The sequence below is a fragment of the Cynocephalus volans genome, chromosome 8 (genome assembly GCF_027409185.1).
Source record: "Cynocephalus volans isolate mCynVol1 chromosome 8, mCynVol1.pri, whole genome shotgun sequence".
NCBI classification, from domain to species: domain Eukaryota; kingdom Metazoa; phylum Chordata; class Mammalia; order Dermoptera; family Cynocephalidae; genus Cynocephalus; species Cynocephalus volans.
In genome coordinates, this window is record NC_084467.1 from 96,005,787 (window position 1) to 96,024,737 (window position 18,951).

Sequence of the window (18,951 nt, forward strand, 5' to 3'; positions counted from 1 at the left end):
AGTTTCTGTGATTATATTTCATTTTACAAAGAGAATACTGACATATAAACAGGTTAAGTAATTTATCTAAGGTCATACAGCAAGAAAATATTCAAGGCTGGACTCAATCCCAGATCTATCTGATTTCAGAGGCTTTGTTCTTAACGCTATACAGTACTATCTCAAAGTCTATTTAAATGAGTGAATGGTTAATTTAAAAATACTTTTTAAACCTAACCTATGTAATTTACATCTATCTGCTATATGTAAATAAATAGGAAATATTTGACCAATTGGTTATAGTTATCTCTTATTGCTTTGAATAATAATCCAAAGAATTTATTACTTTTTATTTTATTTATTTTATTTTATTTTTATTTTTTATTTTTTATTTTTATTTTTATTTTTTTTCGTGACCGGTACTCAGCCAGTGAGCGCACCGGCCATTCCTATATAGGATCCGAACCTGCGGCGGGAGCGTCACTGCGCTCCCAGCGCCACACTCTCCCGAGTGCGCCACGGGGCCAACCCAGAATTTATTACTTTTTAAAATGAAATATGAAAGACACTGGTATTAACATTAAATTTTCCCAGCACTGTTATTCACCATTTAGTGGTTAGTGCTATTTGTAAATTATTGATAACAAGGTTTTCAATGTAATTTGTCATCTTAGCTGGCATCAGTATAATCTTTTAAAATAGCATAATGGTTAAAAAAGCACAGGCATTGGGAGTGAAGCAGACCTGAGTTTGAATCTCCATTCTGCCACTTACTAGCTGTGTGCTTTGGTCAAGTTACTTAATTACAAACCTTTAGTGCCCTCATTGTCAAGTGGAAGTAATAATACCTGTCTCACAGGGTTACTATAAGAATTAAATGAAATAATTCCCCAAAGTTCATAGAAAAATAGAATTAAAAGATAATACTAATCTTTCCATGAACTTTTTGAAGCACCCTCGTACATATATTTCTTGCTTAGCAAAGTGTTTAACACAAGAACTCAAGTAGTATCTACTATTCATAATTTATATCAGCTTTGGTGTGTATGGAGCTGGATTCATAAGAAAATAGATTTAGTGCAAACCATATGTTACTTTTTTAAAAGGAATTTTCAGAATATTCTATTATTAAATGTATGCTCTTAATCTAATTATGAAAACTTTTATTTAAAACATAGTCTTTTTTTTTCCCTATTGTGCCACTCAGATTTTTCTTGTTTTAATATAACTTCACATTCTTAAGGAAGTTATTAGTTTTGTTTTGTTGTATGTTTTTTTGCAGTGAGAGAGAAGGGACAGAACTTAGGAAAAATCTGCCTTTGTTTTCTAAGATATTAAAAATGTGTTCACATAAAGAAATTGAAGTTTCTTAAGGTAATTTTATTTTGTTATTCTAGGGTAAAACTCATTCTCAGCTCTTAATAATTGATCGTGGCTTTGATCCGGTGTCCACTGTCCTACATGAACTGACCTTTCAGGCAATGGCATATGATCTACTACCAATTGAGAATGATACATACAAGCAAGTATAATTTAAAGGGCATATACAAACAATATAAAATATGAGCATTTAATGATTTATACAGGCACTAGAAATCTGAAAGCCCCTGTAATCTTATTTTTTAAATTGACATAATAATTGTACATATTTATAGGGTATAGAGTGATATTTTGATACATGTATACAATGTATAATAATGAAATCAGGTTAATAAGCACATTCATCACTGCAACTATTTATCATTTCTTTGTGTTGAGAACATTCAAACTCATCTCTTTTAGCCATTTCAAAATATACAATGAATTATTGTTAATTATAGTCACCTAGCACTACTGTAGAATACTAGAACTTATTCTTCCTATCTGGCTGTAAGTTTATATCTGTTAACCAACCTCTCCCTAATCCCTCTCTCCCCTACTCTTCCCAGCCTCTGGTAACCACAATTCTATTCTCTACTTCTATGAGCTCAACTTTTTAGCTCTCACATAAGTGAAAACATGTGGTATTTATATTTCTGTGCCTGACCTATTTCATTTAACATAATGTCTTTCAGGCCTGTAACCTTTTTTATTCAGACCTTATCCTTGTCTTACTCCTGTAATCATAATCTTTAAAAAACATGTTGACCTTTTAAGTTAATGGGTAATTTGACTGCTTTGGAGCTTTTTTGGTGTGTTTGCTTCCTTACCTTCATGTCTATAGCAGAGCTACATTAAAACAGGTGGAATTTGAACTTTTCACTTATGTTAAGAGTAAATACCAGGTCCATTATTATATATATAAGTGGGAACTATATTCAAAATGGTTAGGCTGTAATTATTCTGAATCACATACCCAAAAGTATATGTGTCTTGTCAATATAATGTATTTAGAAAGATTAGAACATTAGAAAACTTAATAGGATGGCTATTGAGAATAGGCAGTTTTACCATTTTGGTACTTATTGACTTAATCTTGACACAAGTGTATTTACTTTGAAAGTAATGTCCAAGAGAAAAGCTATTTCATTTTTCATTTAGCTTTTTATCCAGGAACCATTTTACTGTATCTTTGTGTATCATTTATGGGTATGAATGTTACTTGATATCATGATCTCTAAATCCAAATTAGCATTTTTTAGTTAAGATTTACTGCTTGAGCACAGTAGTAAAAATGAAAGTTAGTTTTCTAAACTGTTATGTTTAAATTAATTTAGTAGTTTTATTAGATTAAAAAGATACAAATACTTGTGGTAATTATGATACTTAAAATTTTTTGTTAAACCAAATATTGTAAAAAAAAAAAATTTTTTTTTTCTATTGTATTTTTATTTGCATTCTGGTCAAATCCTAATGTCTGAGTTTTTCTCTGTGTTATTAATGTTAGATAACAGAAATCAGCGTGGCTATTTTTCTAATATAAAAATTGTTTTAAGCAGTTTATTTAGAATTTTCAGAAGGGATATTATTTACCTCTATTATGCTTTAAGGTCTCTAAACCTGCATTTCTCAAGAGAATTTAGAAAATAATACATAAACTGATGGACACTAAAGGATTTGGTTCCAGAGTATAGATATAAATCTTAGACATTTCTACCCCAGTATTAAAATGTCTCCCTCGATTTGCTAGCAAGCAAAGCAAGATTTAATTTTTTAAGAGTAAGAGAGAGACTTATTTAAAAAAAAAAAAAACTAACTATACCCCCTTTTTCCTGAATGAAAAAAATCCAGAGATAAGACTTAGAGAGGAGCACAAGCTCCCTGTGGTTTGTGCTCTATCACAATTTTTGACAGAATATGAAGCAGTAAATTCTAAGTATCCAGATTCTATTTTTCATTTTGCTGACCTCTTTAAATTTACTCTTAAAATGGGATTGTCATCAATGAGTATTGTCAGACTTGCTACTCTAATCTTTGTTTACAATCACTTAAAAGTCAAAGGTATTATAGAAGTATAAAGCAGCATTTTAAATGACAAATGGGCTTCCATCCTTAGTGCAGCCTTGTATTTAAGCATAACCATTCTATCTTTGGGCATCTGTAATTAAGGACACATAGGTGGGACCTGTAATTTGGGGAAAAATAGGAATTATTGTATTCATATGTCAGAAGTCTACATATATTGTCTCAAGTCCAAAGCTAAGAAAGCTCAAAGCAGTTTTAATGATTGAATCTTCTCTAGTGCCATAAATGGAAGGAGGGTATCTGCATAAAAAGAGAAGGGAGAAATTACTTTTGGGAAAGCATTCAGGAAGTCCATTTTGAGTAGTTTCATGAACCCTTTTTATTGGTGCACACTTAAAATAGAACTCATTAAAGCTATCACAGTTTTTTATGGCTATATTAGTTTTTATCTCATTTCTTTTCCCATTCTTTAAAGGAGGTATGGGTTGAGAAGAATAAAGAAATAGATAACATATGATGTTTGTGAATTTTGTACCAATTCTGAAACACCTTCAATATTTAATAGACTACATTGGGGGTGACATTTCTGTTCCTAATGCATGTTTGATAATTGTGCTGTGGGTTATTAGCACATCAAAATAGTGCTTTAAGCAATTAGAACACAAATTATTAGTATTTTTAGTCTTGTTCTTAAAGTTGATTGTAGGATGTTTAATTTTTGCTTCATAAGATACCATTTGGCTGAGCTAAAACTCTATAATAGTGACAGCTAAACCTAACATTTGAATGTAAAAATATCTTGGTAGGCATAGCACTTTGATTTAGAATGTAAGAATAGCAATATGCCTTAGTTTCAAGCAGGTATTCATTATCCCCCTAAAATAGTGAATTTGGTATATGTATGTACTTTTCAGTTTCTTGATCTGTGTCTTAAAATTATTGTTTGTGAAAATGTTTCTTCCCTTTTCAGGGGGAAAAATCCAAAAGTTTTATGCTTTTGTCTACTTGTAGATATAAAACAGATGGAAAAGAAAAGGAGGCAGTCCTTGAAGAAGAAGATGACCTCTGGGTCAGAATTCGACATCATCATATCGCAGTTGTGTTGGAGTATGTGAATCCATTTTAATTTTTATCCCGTATTTTTTAGATACTAAACATATGATACTACATTTTATAACCTTAAAATGGTTTTGTAAAGAATTACACCTTAGAAATTTAAAGAATTCTCTCACAATTTGACAGGGAAATTCCCAAGCTTATGAAGGAAATTTCGTCAACAAAGAAAGCAACAGAAGGAAAGGTAAGAGTCTTACTAACATTCAAAATAATGGTGAAGGTACATTTTAAAGTTTGTTTAAACTTTTAATTTTATTTATTTAACCTTTTATTTTGAGAAAGTTCTAACATACAAAGAAGTAGAGAAAATGAATTTCCATGTACTTATTACCTAGTTTCAACAGCAAAATTTTGCCTGTCTTGCTTCATTAAAGTTTATTTTTAAAAGGCAGTTCAATTTCATCAATGTGCAGTTGTTGGGATTTTTATATTAATGTGTAATTTACATAAGTAAAGCACACAGATCTTAAATGTATATTGGATAACTTTTTCCTTATGTATACACTTATGGAATGACCACCTACATCAAGATATAGAACATTTCTATCATTCCAGAAGGTTCCCTCTTGCCCTTGCCCTTTCCTAGTCAATACCCACCCTGCCAGAGGTAAACTCTATTCTGATTTCCATTACCATAGATTAGTTTTGCCTGTTCTTATACTTTATATAAATGGAATCATGTATTATATGCTCTTTTTTGTTTGACTTCTTTTACTCAACATTGTGTCTTTGAGAGTCACCCATGTTGCATATTTCAGTAGTTCATTGTTTTTTCATTTGTGTATAGTAGTAATACTATTTCATTGTTACTATACTGCAACTTGTTCATCTGTTCTCCTTTTGATGGACGTTTGTGTTGTTTCTAGTTTGGGGCTATTCTGAACAAAGCTGCTATGGATATTTTTGTGTCACCTCTCCCAGGGTGACAGAGACGCAAAGGATTATTTAAATCCCATTTTTCCAGAGCAGTGAGAGGCCCAGAAAGGGTTAATCCCAGGAGCAATTCCTTCAAGAGAGAAGAATTCCTAGAAATAATCCGGAATCAGGTTTTCCCTCAGTTTTTATTGTCCAGGCAAGAAAGTTACCGAAAAGGAACACAGGTGGTTACAAAAAGAACAATGAGATAATCGTCAAGGCAACACTTAGCTCCCCAAGAAACTCAAAGAAACAGCTGAAGACGAGATGAGGAACATCTCCCAACCATCAACCTTGAAGCCTTTAGTTCACATACTTTCCCATCATTAGGTTTAGCTGCACCAAGGACAACTGCCCTTAGAGCAAGCATTTTTGCTGTGTTACAATTTTTTTTTAATCTACAGCAGAGACTTTAGTCCTGGGAAAGTTTTCTGTTTTTCCCAAGCTTAGCATTTCTATGTGCAATACTAAAAAGTTAGGCTGTAACTCAAACTACAGGGCTTTGGCCCCGCTTAAACTAAGGGCTGTTGCCCTACTAAGCTACAACCTGTGCTAAGGGCTTTGGGCCTTCTAAAGTCTAAGGACTGTGGTCCTACTAAGCTATAAGTTAGGCCCTGTGAAAATATATGTGCTTATTAATGTTAGTACCCTCCACATTTTTGTACATGTCTTTTAATAGACATACATACTCTTTCTCTTGGGTATATTAAGAGTAGCATTGCTGGGTTATAGAGTAGGATTATGTTTAACGTTAGTAGGTATTGCCAAAGGTTTTGCGAAGTGTGTGAATGATCTTATTTTTCCTGTCAGCAATATAGGAGTGTTCCAGTTGTTCCATATTCTCACCCACACTTGATATTTTCAGTTTTATTTTTGATCAACATTTTTATTTTGTGAGGTGGTATTTTATTGTTTTAATATTCATTTCTCTAATGTTTCATTCCCTAAATGCTCATTGGACATTTGAATATCCTATTTGGTGAAGTGCCTATTCAAGTCTTTTGCCCATTTTTAATTGAGTTGTTTGTTTTTCTTACTGGTTTGTAAAAGTTATTTTTTGGATATGAGTCCTTTACATGTAATTATGTATGTATGTATCTTGATGAACGGAAGTTCTTAATTTTAACGAAATCCAATTTATCAATTTTTTTCATAAGCTTTTGTGTCCTGTATATATAAGTCTATGCTTACCCCAGGGTCATTAATATATTCTTCTGTGTTTTCCTTTAGAAGGTTAATTATTTTAGCTTTTACATTTAGGTCTTATGATTCACTAAAATTAATTTTGGTGTATTGTATGAGGTAAGAGTCTAGGTTCATTTTATTTTCATATAAACATCTAATTACTCAAGCACTATTTATTGAAAAAAAATCCTTTTACCATTGAGTTGTAGTAATGCATTTGTTGTAAGTCAAAAGACCATAAAAGTATTGGTTTTTCTGGACTCCATGTTCCGTTTCTTGGTCAATTTGTCTATCCTAGTGCCAATGCCACTCTTTCTTAAGTAACATACCTTTGTATTAGTTTTGAAATTTGGTAGTATAAGTCTTGCAACTTTGTTCTTCAAGATCGTCTTGGCTTTTTCATGACCTTTGCCCTTTTATATAAATTTTAGATTCTATTCGATAGTTTCCACAAAACATTTAACTGAAGTGTTGAGTGGTATTACATGAATCTGTACACAAACTTGGGAAGAACTGACAAAAAAATACTGAATCTTCTTATTCATGAACATGGAATATAGCTTCATTTATGTAGAACTTCTTAATTTTGCTAAGCAGTGTTTTATAATTTTTAGCCTATAGGTAGTGCACATCTTTGGTTATTCCTAGGTATTTGATTTTTTTTTTTTTTTTTGGTGGTTTTGTAAATGATATTATTTTTTAAATTTTACTATGTTGTTAGTATATAAAATGTAAATGATTTTTGTATATTGACCTGGGATTCACTGACCTTGCTAAATTTATTTTTTAATTCTAATACAGTAGTTGCCCTTCTCCACAATTTTGCTTTCTGCAGATTCAGCTACCCAGAGTCAACTGTGGTTCGAAAATATTAAGATATTTTGAGAGAGAGAGAGACCACATTCACATCACTTTTATTATTATTGTTCTATTTTATTACTATTGCTAATCTCTTACCGTACCTAATTTATGAATTAAACTTTGTCATAGGTATGTATGTACAGAAAAAAAATAACATATATATAGCGTTTGGTACTATCTGCAGTTTTAAGCATCCACTGGGGGTCTTAGAATGTATCACCTCAGATAAGGAGGTACTACTGTACCTTTTTATAGATTGGATTTTTAATATACACAATAATATCATTTGTGAATAAATAAATTTTAGCCTCTCCCTTTTCAGATTAATCTTTATACATTTTAAAGTATTTTTCTTAGTAGTGAATACCTCCTGGCTAATACCTCCAATATAGTATGGGATAGAACTGGTGATAGCAGATATTCTTATCTCATTCCCAACCTTAGTGGGAACATGTTCAATATTTTGTTATTGAATATCATGTTAGTTTTAGGTTATCTTAGATATATTCTGTATCAGATTAAGAAAGTTCCCCTCTATTCTTAGTTTGTCAACAGGTTTTTTTATGTTTTTAATTGGGAAAGATCCTTGGGTTCCATCAAATGCTTTTTCCATTTCCTATTTTTCTCCCTTTTTTTTTTTAATAAGAAAACAAAATTTATTGCTTACAGTTTCAGAGGCTAGGAAATCCAAAGTCCAGGGAGCACATCTGGTGAGGGTCTTGCAGGGTATCACATTGTGAAATGGCAGAGCAGAGAGAGTAAGAGAGAGAGCTTTTCTTTTATTCTGCTAATGTGATGAATTACATTTATTGATTTTCTAACATTAAACCGTGCATTTCTAGAATAAACTGTGCTTGGTCATGCTGCTTTGTCCTTTTCCTATATCGCTGGACTCTATTTGCTAATATTTTGCTTAGGATGTTTGCTTCCATGTTTATGAGAAATACTTCCCCATAGTTTTTGGCTTTTTTATTCAGTCTGAATTTTTTAGTGTATGTTAGACGTTGTGGATGATAGTTTGCAGAAGCTCTAGATGATGTTCTCTCAACAGAGAGTATTGATTTTTGTTCTGGCAGGCAGTTAAATTGCTGAGGAATAACCTTGGTTCTGTTGAGATTTTGTGTTGGGCAACGTTATGGTGAGTGTATTTCACTTTCACACTTAGTCTTAAGGCATAATCCTAAGACTAAATGTCTGGAGTGTTCACTTAGGTCACTTTACTTTGTCTGGATCAAACTTCTCTAAAATCTCTGTCCAGCATTTAGCCACCCACTAGTTATTCTCTACTAGGCCTTTGAGAGTTATGCACTGTACAGATGTATCTTAGGGGTCAAAGGGCAACCCCTGTACCCATTTTTGCGTTTTCTGGCTAGCTTCTTTCTCTCTATTACACCCTGCTCCCCAAACCCTACCTCAGCAGCCCCAAACTTTGGTCTCTTTTTCCTTCACCCAGAGAGATAATGGCTATCTACTTGAACTTCACTTCCTTTCAGTGTGGTTCAGAAAACATCCCCAGTGGGGCCGGCCCGTGGCTCACTCGAGAGAGTGTGATGCTGATAACACCAAGTCAAGGGGTTTGGATCCCATATAGGGATGGCCGGTTAGCTCACTGGGTGAGCGTGGTGCTGACAACACCAAGTCAAGGGTTAAGATCCCCTTACCGGTCATCTTTTAAAAAAAATAAAAAGAAAACATCCCTAGGGAGAAGGCAGGGTGAATGCAGGGATCATCTTCTATGCTTTCCTTTACTCAGGTGTCTCAGCTCTGAGCTGGTTTTCATCCATTGCCTGAAAGCTATTGTTTTATTTATTTGTCCAATTTTATTTTTGTTTGTGGAGGGAGAATAATTTTCATATCAGCTACTTTATCATGACAAACTGGAAGCCTCCTGAATTTTTCTTTGAAAAAAATTGCCAAATATTTAGTAAATTAGTTAGATTTTGTAATATTTAAAACTCTAAGATTTAAAAGTTGTAATATAACTGAATCATAGGTTTACCTAAAAAAATGTATGACTTTTCCTAGACATCGCTCAGCGCTCTTACCCAGCTGATGAAAAAGATGCCTCATTTCCGTAAACAGATTACTAAGGTAAGCAGTATTGTATGTGAAATGCCGTATTTTTATTTTATTGGTCTATCCAGTCCCGTAGTTAGGTTTAGCAGTGGGTTCCATGGAATACTTTGTGTAAGTTGTCCTCTAAAACCTTATTCTAGGTCTGAGAAATATCCCAAATATCAAAGCTTCCTGATAACTTTTGTACATACATATCTAGATTGATCCATGTCCAGCTTTAACTTTTTTATATCCTTGTCTTGAACAGCCAGACAGAATAACCTTAGTATTTATTAACCTCATAAGAAAATCCAACACTAGATTGATCCGTGGTTGTTATTCTACATGTTTAATAGTTAAATATTAGCAGATTTAAGAGCATTTAAGCTGTGTGGTAAGGTAAACTATTTGCTGTTCCAGTCCTTATGAATCACTATCAGAATAATCTTTATTCATTTTTATCAGTCAAGAAACAGTAATACAAATTGAAACTTTTTCTGTTGGATTTCAAGGACTTCACTAATTTTTTCTCATCTTATTGTCCATTACTCTCAAACTTAACACAAGTTCAGCACTTCCATTCTATTTTTGTTGTCTGTTGATTGTCCCCTGTAGATCACACTAATTCTCACTTCTTTTCTTGAGCTGTTTCCCTTGCTTGCATGTTACTTATTTTCACCTAAGCCCATACTTTCCTTCAGGCCTATCTCAAAAGTTTGATATTACCAGTTGCACTAAAATCAATTAAAATGCTTTAAATGATTGATTTCTTCTGTTTTTCAGCAAGTTGTCCATCTTAACTTAGCAGAAGATTGTATGAATAAGTTCAAGCTTAATATAGAAAAGCTCTGCAAAACTGAACAGGTATGTGCAGAGTCAGAAATGCTTATATTCATAATAGATTTCCAGAATAAACTCTGTAAGTTAAAACCTAACTTTTTGCTCGATACAGTGGTTGATTTTCAAAGAATCACAGACTGTCCTTCAGAAGGGGACCCACCTAGGCAGCGTTTATACATTATTCCCCACCCACTTAACAAGTTGCTAAACAGCATCTTAATAAGCTATCCCTCCTAATCTATGATTATGCATTTTTGGTTGAATGGGATGACTTAAAGTTTTTGGAGCATTATTTCAGGGTTGCATTGTTGGGAGGACTTTCTCAGTGAGTGCAGCATTTAATGTAGCATCCTGCAGAGCACTGCCCAGGCACATTTTAGTTGTTTTAGAAGGCTTTGTGCGTAATGCCTCAACTGTTTAGATTATTGTTCTCTAAAAGAAATAGAATGCAAGCTGCATGTAATTTTAAATATTCAAATGGCCACATTACAAAGGTAGAAAGAAGTGCAACTAATTTTAATAATATACTTGACTTAACCTGATACATCAAAATATTATTGGGTTAAAACATTAGAGATGTTTTATATTCCTTTTTTCACACCAAGTCTTCAAAATCTGGCATTTTGCACCTACAGCACATCTTAATTCAGACTGACATTTCAATAGCACTCGAAGACTTATGCTAATGGCTACCATATTGGATAGCATAGATATAGATTAATGATTTTCTTCTCTGATTTATTTTTCCACATTTTACATTTTGTACAGTCAACAGTTTACAAGTGAAATGTCATCATTAAAATGTTCCATTAAAATTTGAGATGATTTAATAATGGACATTTTTAACTAAAAGATTAATTTGGATTATAGACCACTCACCATATTTTATTTTCATTAAGGACCTAGCACTTGGAACTGATGCAGAAGGACAGAAGGTGAAAGATTCTATGCGAGTACTCCTTCCAGTTCTACTCAGCAAAGATCTTGATAATTATGATAAAATAAGAGCAATCCTACTTTATATTTTCAGTGTTAATGGTAATGAAAATTTTGCTTCTTTTCATGAATGCATTAAAATACCCAGATCTAAAATAACTTAAAAAAATGTTTTTTAATTGTACATATTTATGGGGTATGGTGGGTTGTTTCAGTATATATGTATATTGTGTAATGATCCACTCAGGGTAGATAGCATACTCATCACTTAAATATTTATCGTCTATGTGTGGTGATTATATTCAAGATCCTCTTTTCTAGCTATTTAGAAATATACAGTACAATGTTATTAGCTATAGTCACCCTAGAACACCAGAACTTACTTTTCTATCTACTATATAATTTTGTACCCATTGATCACCCTCTTCCCCTCTCCCTCTCCCTCCTTCCCTTCTCAGCCTCTGGTAACCACTATAAAATCACTTTATAATCAATAGTAAACTACTTATTAAAAAGAATCTTTGAAAACTCAAAAGTAGTAGCTGAAGTTGGTTAAGATAAATAAAAGGAAAAATAGGAAATTGAGAGAAGACTGACTGAAGGGAATATAATTTGACTGTTTGCTTTTTACTTAAAAAGATTTATTCTTGGGTACTACCTAAAACCTGAAAATGATTGCAATAGCAGTTATTCAGTTATGCATTCATATTTTTACTTATCTAAGGAACTACGGAGGAGAATTTGGATAGGCTGATCCAGAATGTAAAGATAGAAAATGAGAGTGACATGATTCGCAACTGGAGTTACCTTGGTGTTCCCATTGTTCCCCAAGTAAGAAACTTGACGATGTGTACATACTCATATGTATGCATGTGTATTTGTTTGCACTGACTGTTATTTTATGTGGGAATCCATGCAGACGGTCATCTTAACTTCACTCTATAGTCAACTTAACTTCACTTTATTATAAATTTTAGCATTAAAGCGCAAAATATTCTTTAGTAAAGTTATGTGACCCCATCTATTTAGATTTTTCTTTTTTCTTTTTTTTGCAGCTAGCCAGTACAGGGATCTGAATCCTTGACCTTGGTGTTATAACCAGATTTTTTAAGTTGACATTTCTACTCTTCATTTTAAGTTAAATTCAGTATAGTATTTGCTGGTAAATTAAATACTTATTTGGAAGCATAATGACACTGTTATATTGCTGAATAAAATTACCAGTTTTTAATCTTTTTTTTCTAATTATATTAGTCTCAACAAGGCAAACCATTAAGAAAGGATCGGTCAGCAGAAGAAACTTTTCAACTCTCTCGATGGACACCTTTTATCAAAGATATTATGGAGGTAAAAATGGATAAATGTTTTCTTATAGCTGAGTGCCCTCTATAGAGTATTCTTTACTCTTCGTATGTTTGTCAGTCTGAGCATATTTATTGGGCAGGAATTTTCTGCAGTGCTTGGAGGGTTCACAAGAGAAGATTGTATCTGGGGTCAGGGGAGAAAAGGAAACTCTTAAAGATTCTTTTCTTGAAGACCTCAGGCAAACTCATACCACTGACTGCCTCAAAATAAATAAATAAAAATGAGCACACATATGCTTTATGAAAAATACTGCTGTTTTTAAATAATATATTTATGTTGTGTTTATTATTTATGTTAATAAATATTTATGCTATGTGTAGCATAAATAATTAATTTGAGTGAAATTGTAACAAAATATTTTTATATGTACCACTATTAAAAAGTGTTAGATGTGAATGTTCTTGGAAATGTATTTGTGATTAAAATGTAAAACTCGCTGTAGTTTGCTGTTAGATCAAACAGATGAATAATGCCTTAAGTACCTTTTACTTTTAGAAAATAGTATTCAATTATAGGAAATTATAAAATTAGCGAATTTAAAAATTGCATTATGAGCTCAATAAAATCATGACACTGATTCATCAGTCATAATCAAATAGTTCATTTATTCCAGTTTTCCTCTGACTTAAACCCCAATTTCTTCTCTCATTTGGGAGCTAATTTGGTCGAGTATAATACTATGATTTATCTGTTTTGCTTAGCTAATTTTATGTCATTCACACATGCTTAAACATACATGAAAAGTCTAAAGAACTTAGACTTTGTTTTCTGCAACAAAGTTTTTTCCCTTTCTAACAGTGATTATGTAGAACTAAGTAGTTTCTCTGGCTAGTATTTTTAAAATAAGAATTGACTTTCTCAAACCCTTTAGCAAGGATTTGCGTGTTAAGTTCAGAAAATCCACATTTGGCAATCTTAGACCTTTAGGGTTTCTCCTGAAATTTGGTTTCCTCCCTCCTTGAAGTTTTATTGACATGTTCTTGGACTACTGAGTAATTGGTGCCCACTTGTTAATACCACTTGTACTACCATGCTGTAAAGCAGTGGTCTGCAAATTTTTTGATCGTGCACAATTAACCATAAAAAATGTGAGCATGAACCTACTTATTTATAAATTATGCATTGCCATACTAATAAAACATACACAATCTATGTACATAGTATATCCATACACATAAGTGTTTCATAAAATGTAGCACTGAAAAAAGGGAAAATTTTTAAAAATAAAATGAAAAGGAAATCTTACCACATCCATTGGATTATCTTGAGTAACCCTAGGTCAGGTGTGCACATCCTATTTTAGAGCCACTATGAAGGGCAAAGCCTTAGAGGTATGTCAGGACTAGGATGGTGTTTAGAAACCCCTAGCACTCTAGAGCTACATGTCCTGATAAGGTGCCTGGAATCCTCATATCCTCCAAATCAACAAAGGCAGGCATGAAATAAATATTAGTTTAATAAGTAAGTAAATTATTTCATTAATTTTTGAAGCAAGTAAGATTTGTGAGTTTCAAAGAAAGGACTAATCTTATTATGTTAAATACTTACGTATCCTTAATGTTTCTTAATTGTTAGTACAAGTTTTGACCTTTATGCAAAATGAATTTTTAAAAGTCTTAGAATTTACAACATTTTCTTGATGGTGTTAACTCTTTTCTTCTCTAGGATGCCATTGATAATAGATTAGATTCAAAAGAATGGCCTTATTGTTCCCAGTGTCCTGCAGTATGGAATGGCTCAGGAGCTGTAAGGTAAAACCTATAAGTGAAAGTCAGTGAAATTTTCAGTATGATACTGCACACTAATGATTGAAAATCGTACACAGATACTCATATTTTGGCAGCTCTCTTTGAAACATATAGTCATGTAAGAGGGAGTTTTTTTTTTTTTTAACTATAATTTGTTTTAAATTAATCCATGTAAGCAATACGAAAACATACTACGTTGAATTCACATGAATGAAGTGATGTGTAAGTGTCGCATTAGATATAAGTAATCTAGAGAGGATTTAAAGTATGCAGAAGAATGTGCATAGGCCATATGCAAATACTATGCCATTTTTATAAGAGATAGAGCATATGCAGTATTGGTATCCTGGGGTGGGTGGGTCCTGGAATCAATCCCCTATGGAGACCGAGAGATGATTGTATATAATTAAGTCCACTGATAAGCCCATGTAATTAAGCCCATGTAATTAATAAGAAACCAGACCCTCCTTTTGCATTTCCCATCAATAATTATCCCCTAAGCAATCAGTTGACTCTATCTGTATGATTCTTTTAATAACACTAGGAGGCCAGTATTATATTAGGAAGAAAAGATTCAGTTTTCTTGGCAGTATTTGTTTTTAAATTTATTTGTGCATATTTGTGAGATACAGTGTGTTATTTCAATACATACGTATGCTACACATTGATTCACTTAGAGTAGAGAGCATAGCTTTGTACCCATTAGTTTTTTTTTTTTTTTTTTTTGAAGCCCTTGTCTATGTGCTGAATGATTTAAGATGGAGGGTGGAGAGGAACCGATAAAGGATTAGACAATAAAAAATATAACCATTTCATAACTCAAAAAAATAAATAAAAATAAGATATTTGCCCTTATTTTTACCAGTGCTCCTAGGTGCTATTTAGAGGAGTGTTTTAAGGATCTAGGGATTTAATCATTATTTTTGTCTCTCTCAGAATATAAGACACAGCACAGAGTCTTACCCAAGTATGTGAAACAAATATAATCCCATTGTCCTAAAATTGCTATTCAGAATTTTAAAAATTGTTAGAATCACATAATTGTTTTGAGCAGTATTATCTCCTTTTCTTTTGCTTTCTTACTCTATTTCTCTCTTTTGAAAAAGTTTTTAAGTGAAAGTTGCATTTTTAGTATGTCCTTGCCTTATTTTTTGCATGGGAACAAGAATGTATCTTGTTTCCGTTTCATCTTTCAAAACCAACTACTAATGCTCTTGACTTTTTTCTGCTGTTTACTAACCCCATCGTTCTTTAAGGTGGTAGATGGGAATAATCATGCCAAAGGCTGGACTAAGAACATTACTAAAAGTTAACTATGGGAAACCTAGATTGCAGGGACTTAGCGGTCATCTAGAACAGTGGCTTCCAAAGTGCGTAACAAAATGATCTATTTGGTACTTATTTTTACGTAAAAAAGGAGAAATTTAGCTTTACTAATATACACTAGCACACACATATAATTTATAAATTAATATATATTTAGTTATAAATGTACACAAATGTTTCTTTTGAAATATCTACTTTTCAAATAAAAGCTCAAAATTTTTACCAAAAAAGTGAACAAAAAAAGTAATTACTGTTCTCCAGAGCAGTGCTGTCCAATAGAGCTTTCTGCACTGTCTAGTATGATAGCCACTAGTCACAATAGCTATTTGGGTACTTGATATGTGGCAAGTGTGAGTGAGGAACTGAATTTTTTATTTCATTTAATTTTAATTAATTTACATGTAAATAGCCTTATGTGGCTAGTGGCTACTGTATTGGACAGTGCAGATCTAGAGCACTCTGAGGAAGGAAATGGTAAAAGTAATGGTTAATATTTATGGGGTGCTTACCCAGTACCAGATTCCACACTTAGCACATTCTGTACATTATTTCATTTAATCCTTGTAACAACCTTTGAAGTTTAGAGAGAAGTTAAATAACTTGCTGAAAGTTATACTGAATCAAAAAGAAAAAGAATAAGGATTGAAACCCAGGTCTAACTCCCAACCTCCTACCACCATACTTTCCTGAATTCCAGCAAGGGACATCCCAATACCACATCAGCTATAAATCAGTACCTGCCTTCTTCCCCTTCAAGTTTTCAAAACCTTATTGTTTCAGTGCCAATCCCTTAATTTTTTTTTTTTTTTAATTTCGAGAAATCAGACTTTTCAGGTATATTATTCATATGAAACAAATAAGGGAGGAGGGTGTTAGCTCTACTTTATAGGTAAAAATGCTGAGCCAGATTATGAATGATTTGTTAAAACTGAAACTTGAAGTGGAGCTGTTCTGCCTAATTCTTGGTGCATTAGTCATACCGTAGTTAAGTCATTTCCTTAAAATCAATGTAATTACTACCAAATTTGAGTTTGGTTGAGTTAGGCTTTTTAAAAAATCTGCAAGTAGTATGGCTTTGGAAATGTTTTAATGTTTGCTCTTTTTAACTTTTTAGTGCTCGTCAGAAACCCAGAGCTAATTATTTAGAAGACCGAAAAAATGGGTCAAAGCTGATTATTTTTGTAATTGGAGGAATTACATACTCTGAAATGCGTTGTGCTTATGAAGTTTCTCAGGCACATAAATCCTGTGAAGTTGTTATTGGTAAGACTTTTTCTCTTTTCTATTTTTTTAAAACAAACTCTAAATGCAAAAATATACCTGTGAAACTTCATCTTGTGTTACACATGTAAGACTAAATTGTCAAATGCAAAAAAAATTTTTTAACCAAAAAATGTTTTATCTGACATGCTGGAGTTTTTTCCTGATTGACCTTTTTTGATAATATATTCTGACTTTGAAGAAATGAGCTTGTTACTTTAAAATATTATGTTCTATGATTTTGTTTGTTCTCTCATCAATTAAATAATTTTTGACACATAAATAAATTTCTACTTTAAAAAAATTTTGAATTGTTTTGTGGATATGGACCTGACTTCGACAAGGCCCGTGTAAAATTGAGTGTCAAGAATTACAGTCAAAGCCACTGATAGGTTAAACTCTCCTGACCCATGGAGGTGCAGGATCTGTATATCATACCTCAATTTGCAACACTGCTTAGAAGTTCTCTGTTATTGAATGACAACTGTAGCAGTTCTGTTAGGAGGCTAGAGTAATCCCCAATTTTTCTCTTTATTATACCAATATACAGCACAAAGGAGACAAAGCACTAGGAAATGGGCAGTGTTTCTGAATGGTTACTGAGCATGCTCAATGGTGAGGAAGGATTGAAATGTAGTATAGGCAGATGTTAGGAAGAAGTCCTACAGAAATTTTGTTAAATTGTCCCAAGCTACTACACCTTGCATATTTGAAGGACAAGAAAAAATATTAAGCCAATGAAAATCAATTTAACTGCTGGCCTCTGAAAAGTTATTTTTTCTTCTATCAGGTTCTACGCATATTTTAACACCCAAAAAGCTGTTGGATGATATAAAGATGCTGAATAGACCCAAGGATGAAGTCTCCTTTATTAAAGATGAATAGCTTTTTTCTTTTCCTTTTTCAGTTTAGAGATTTTTATTAATATGTTCAACTAAAATAGAACAAGAAAATGTTGCTATTATATAATTTAAACAATGTAAATATTTTATCTGGAATAATGGCTTTTCAAATACATTTGTTAAGGGACTGTTTATGATGTATTATTGGATTTACCATTTTAATAATTTAAATATTGTTGCTGCTTTGTAGATGGTGAGAAGAAATGTTAAAATGCTTTCTAAAAGGAAACTTTTTTCACCTTTGGAGCACAGTATTTTAGAGTTGTGGGTAATTTTTCACAGATACCTATGTACATACTAATTGTCATTAGATACTTATCTAAATGTGTCATGCTAAAATATAGTTTTGGGGAAAGAATGATTTAAATGAAGATGTTGTAAAAATAAAAACTGTAAATGTGTATGTATGATAGAATTATTTCCTATAAAGGCAGTTTTTCTTTCAGTTGAAGTTCACAATTTCTTTAATATGTAAAATAATTTAATCATTAATAGCAATAGAGTGATTTGACAGTGTATACTATCTTGCTAGATGCTTCTGAAGAAGACAATTTTATATAATTTGAAATCATGTGTGTTTAAATTAGCAAATCAAAAATAATCTTGAACATTCTAAGAGAAAATAAATAGTTTAAAAAGTTATCTTTGTTTTTTCTGGGGGGGGGGGGGAGTTGGGAAGTTTAAAAGTTCTAAATTAGAGTTACAAAGAAGAAAAAGAATTTACCATGACATTCCCACCGAGATAACCCTTAGTAACTTTTTCAAAAATAATGTAATATCTATACAAGGTTAGATAATATATGTCTGTAGATGTGTTTGTGTTACACAAAGGAAACATTTTCATTTCAAATCTCTCCTTTTACTTGTCCTCACAGTGTTCTGTCATATGGTGGACCATAATTTCATATATCACTTGTGTTCAGAGTTTTGCTCTTATAAATAATGCTGTATTGTTTGGGTATATACATTTGCAAACTTAAACAGATATTTCTGTAATGTAAATACCTAGCAGTGACATAGCTGGTCAAAGGATTCGTGTGTATAAAATGTTGGTAGGTATCACAGTTTTTAATTTTTAT

The 18,951-nt window shown here is 32.4% G+C and overlaps 1 protein-coding gene across 1 annotated transcript in view; it reads left to right on the forward strand.

The window, feature by feature from the left end:
• Positions 1-18,440, forward strand: part of STXBP3 (syntaxin binding protein 3) — a 58,626-nt gene extending 40,186 nt beyond the window's left edge. Inside the window, exons 9-19 of the mRNA XM_063105460.1 lie at positions 1,377-1,501; positions 4,375-4,470; positions 4,606-4,663; positions 9,466-9,531; positions 10,279-10,359; positions 11,235-11,373; positions 11,996-12,102; positions 12,526-12,618; positions 14,302-14,387; positions 16,825-16,973; positions 17,761-18,440. Of these exons, the coding sequence (XP_062961530.1) occupies positions 1,377-1,501; positions 4,375-4,470; positions 4,606-4,663; positions 9,466-9,531; positions 10,279-10,359; positions 11,235-11,373; positions 11,996-12,102; positions 12,526-12,618; positions 14,302-14,387; positions 16,825-16,973; positions 17,761-17,855 (1,095 nt within the window). The 3' untranslated portion in view covers positions 17,856-18,440. The remainder of the gene's footprint in view (positions 1-1,376; positions 1,502-4,374; positions 4,471-4,605; positions 4,664-9,465; positions 9,532-10,278; positions 10,360-11,234; positions 11,374-11,995; positions 12,103-12,525; positions 12,619-14,301; positions 14,388-16,824; positions 16,974-17,760) is intronic.
• The last annotated feature ends 511 nt before the right edge of the window (positions 18,441-18,951 follow it).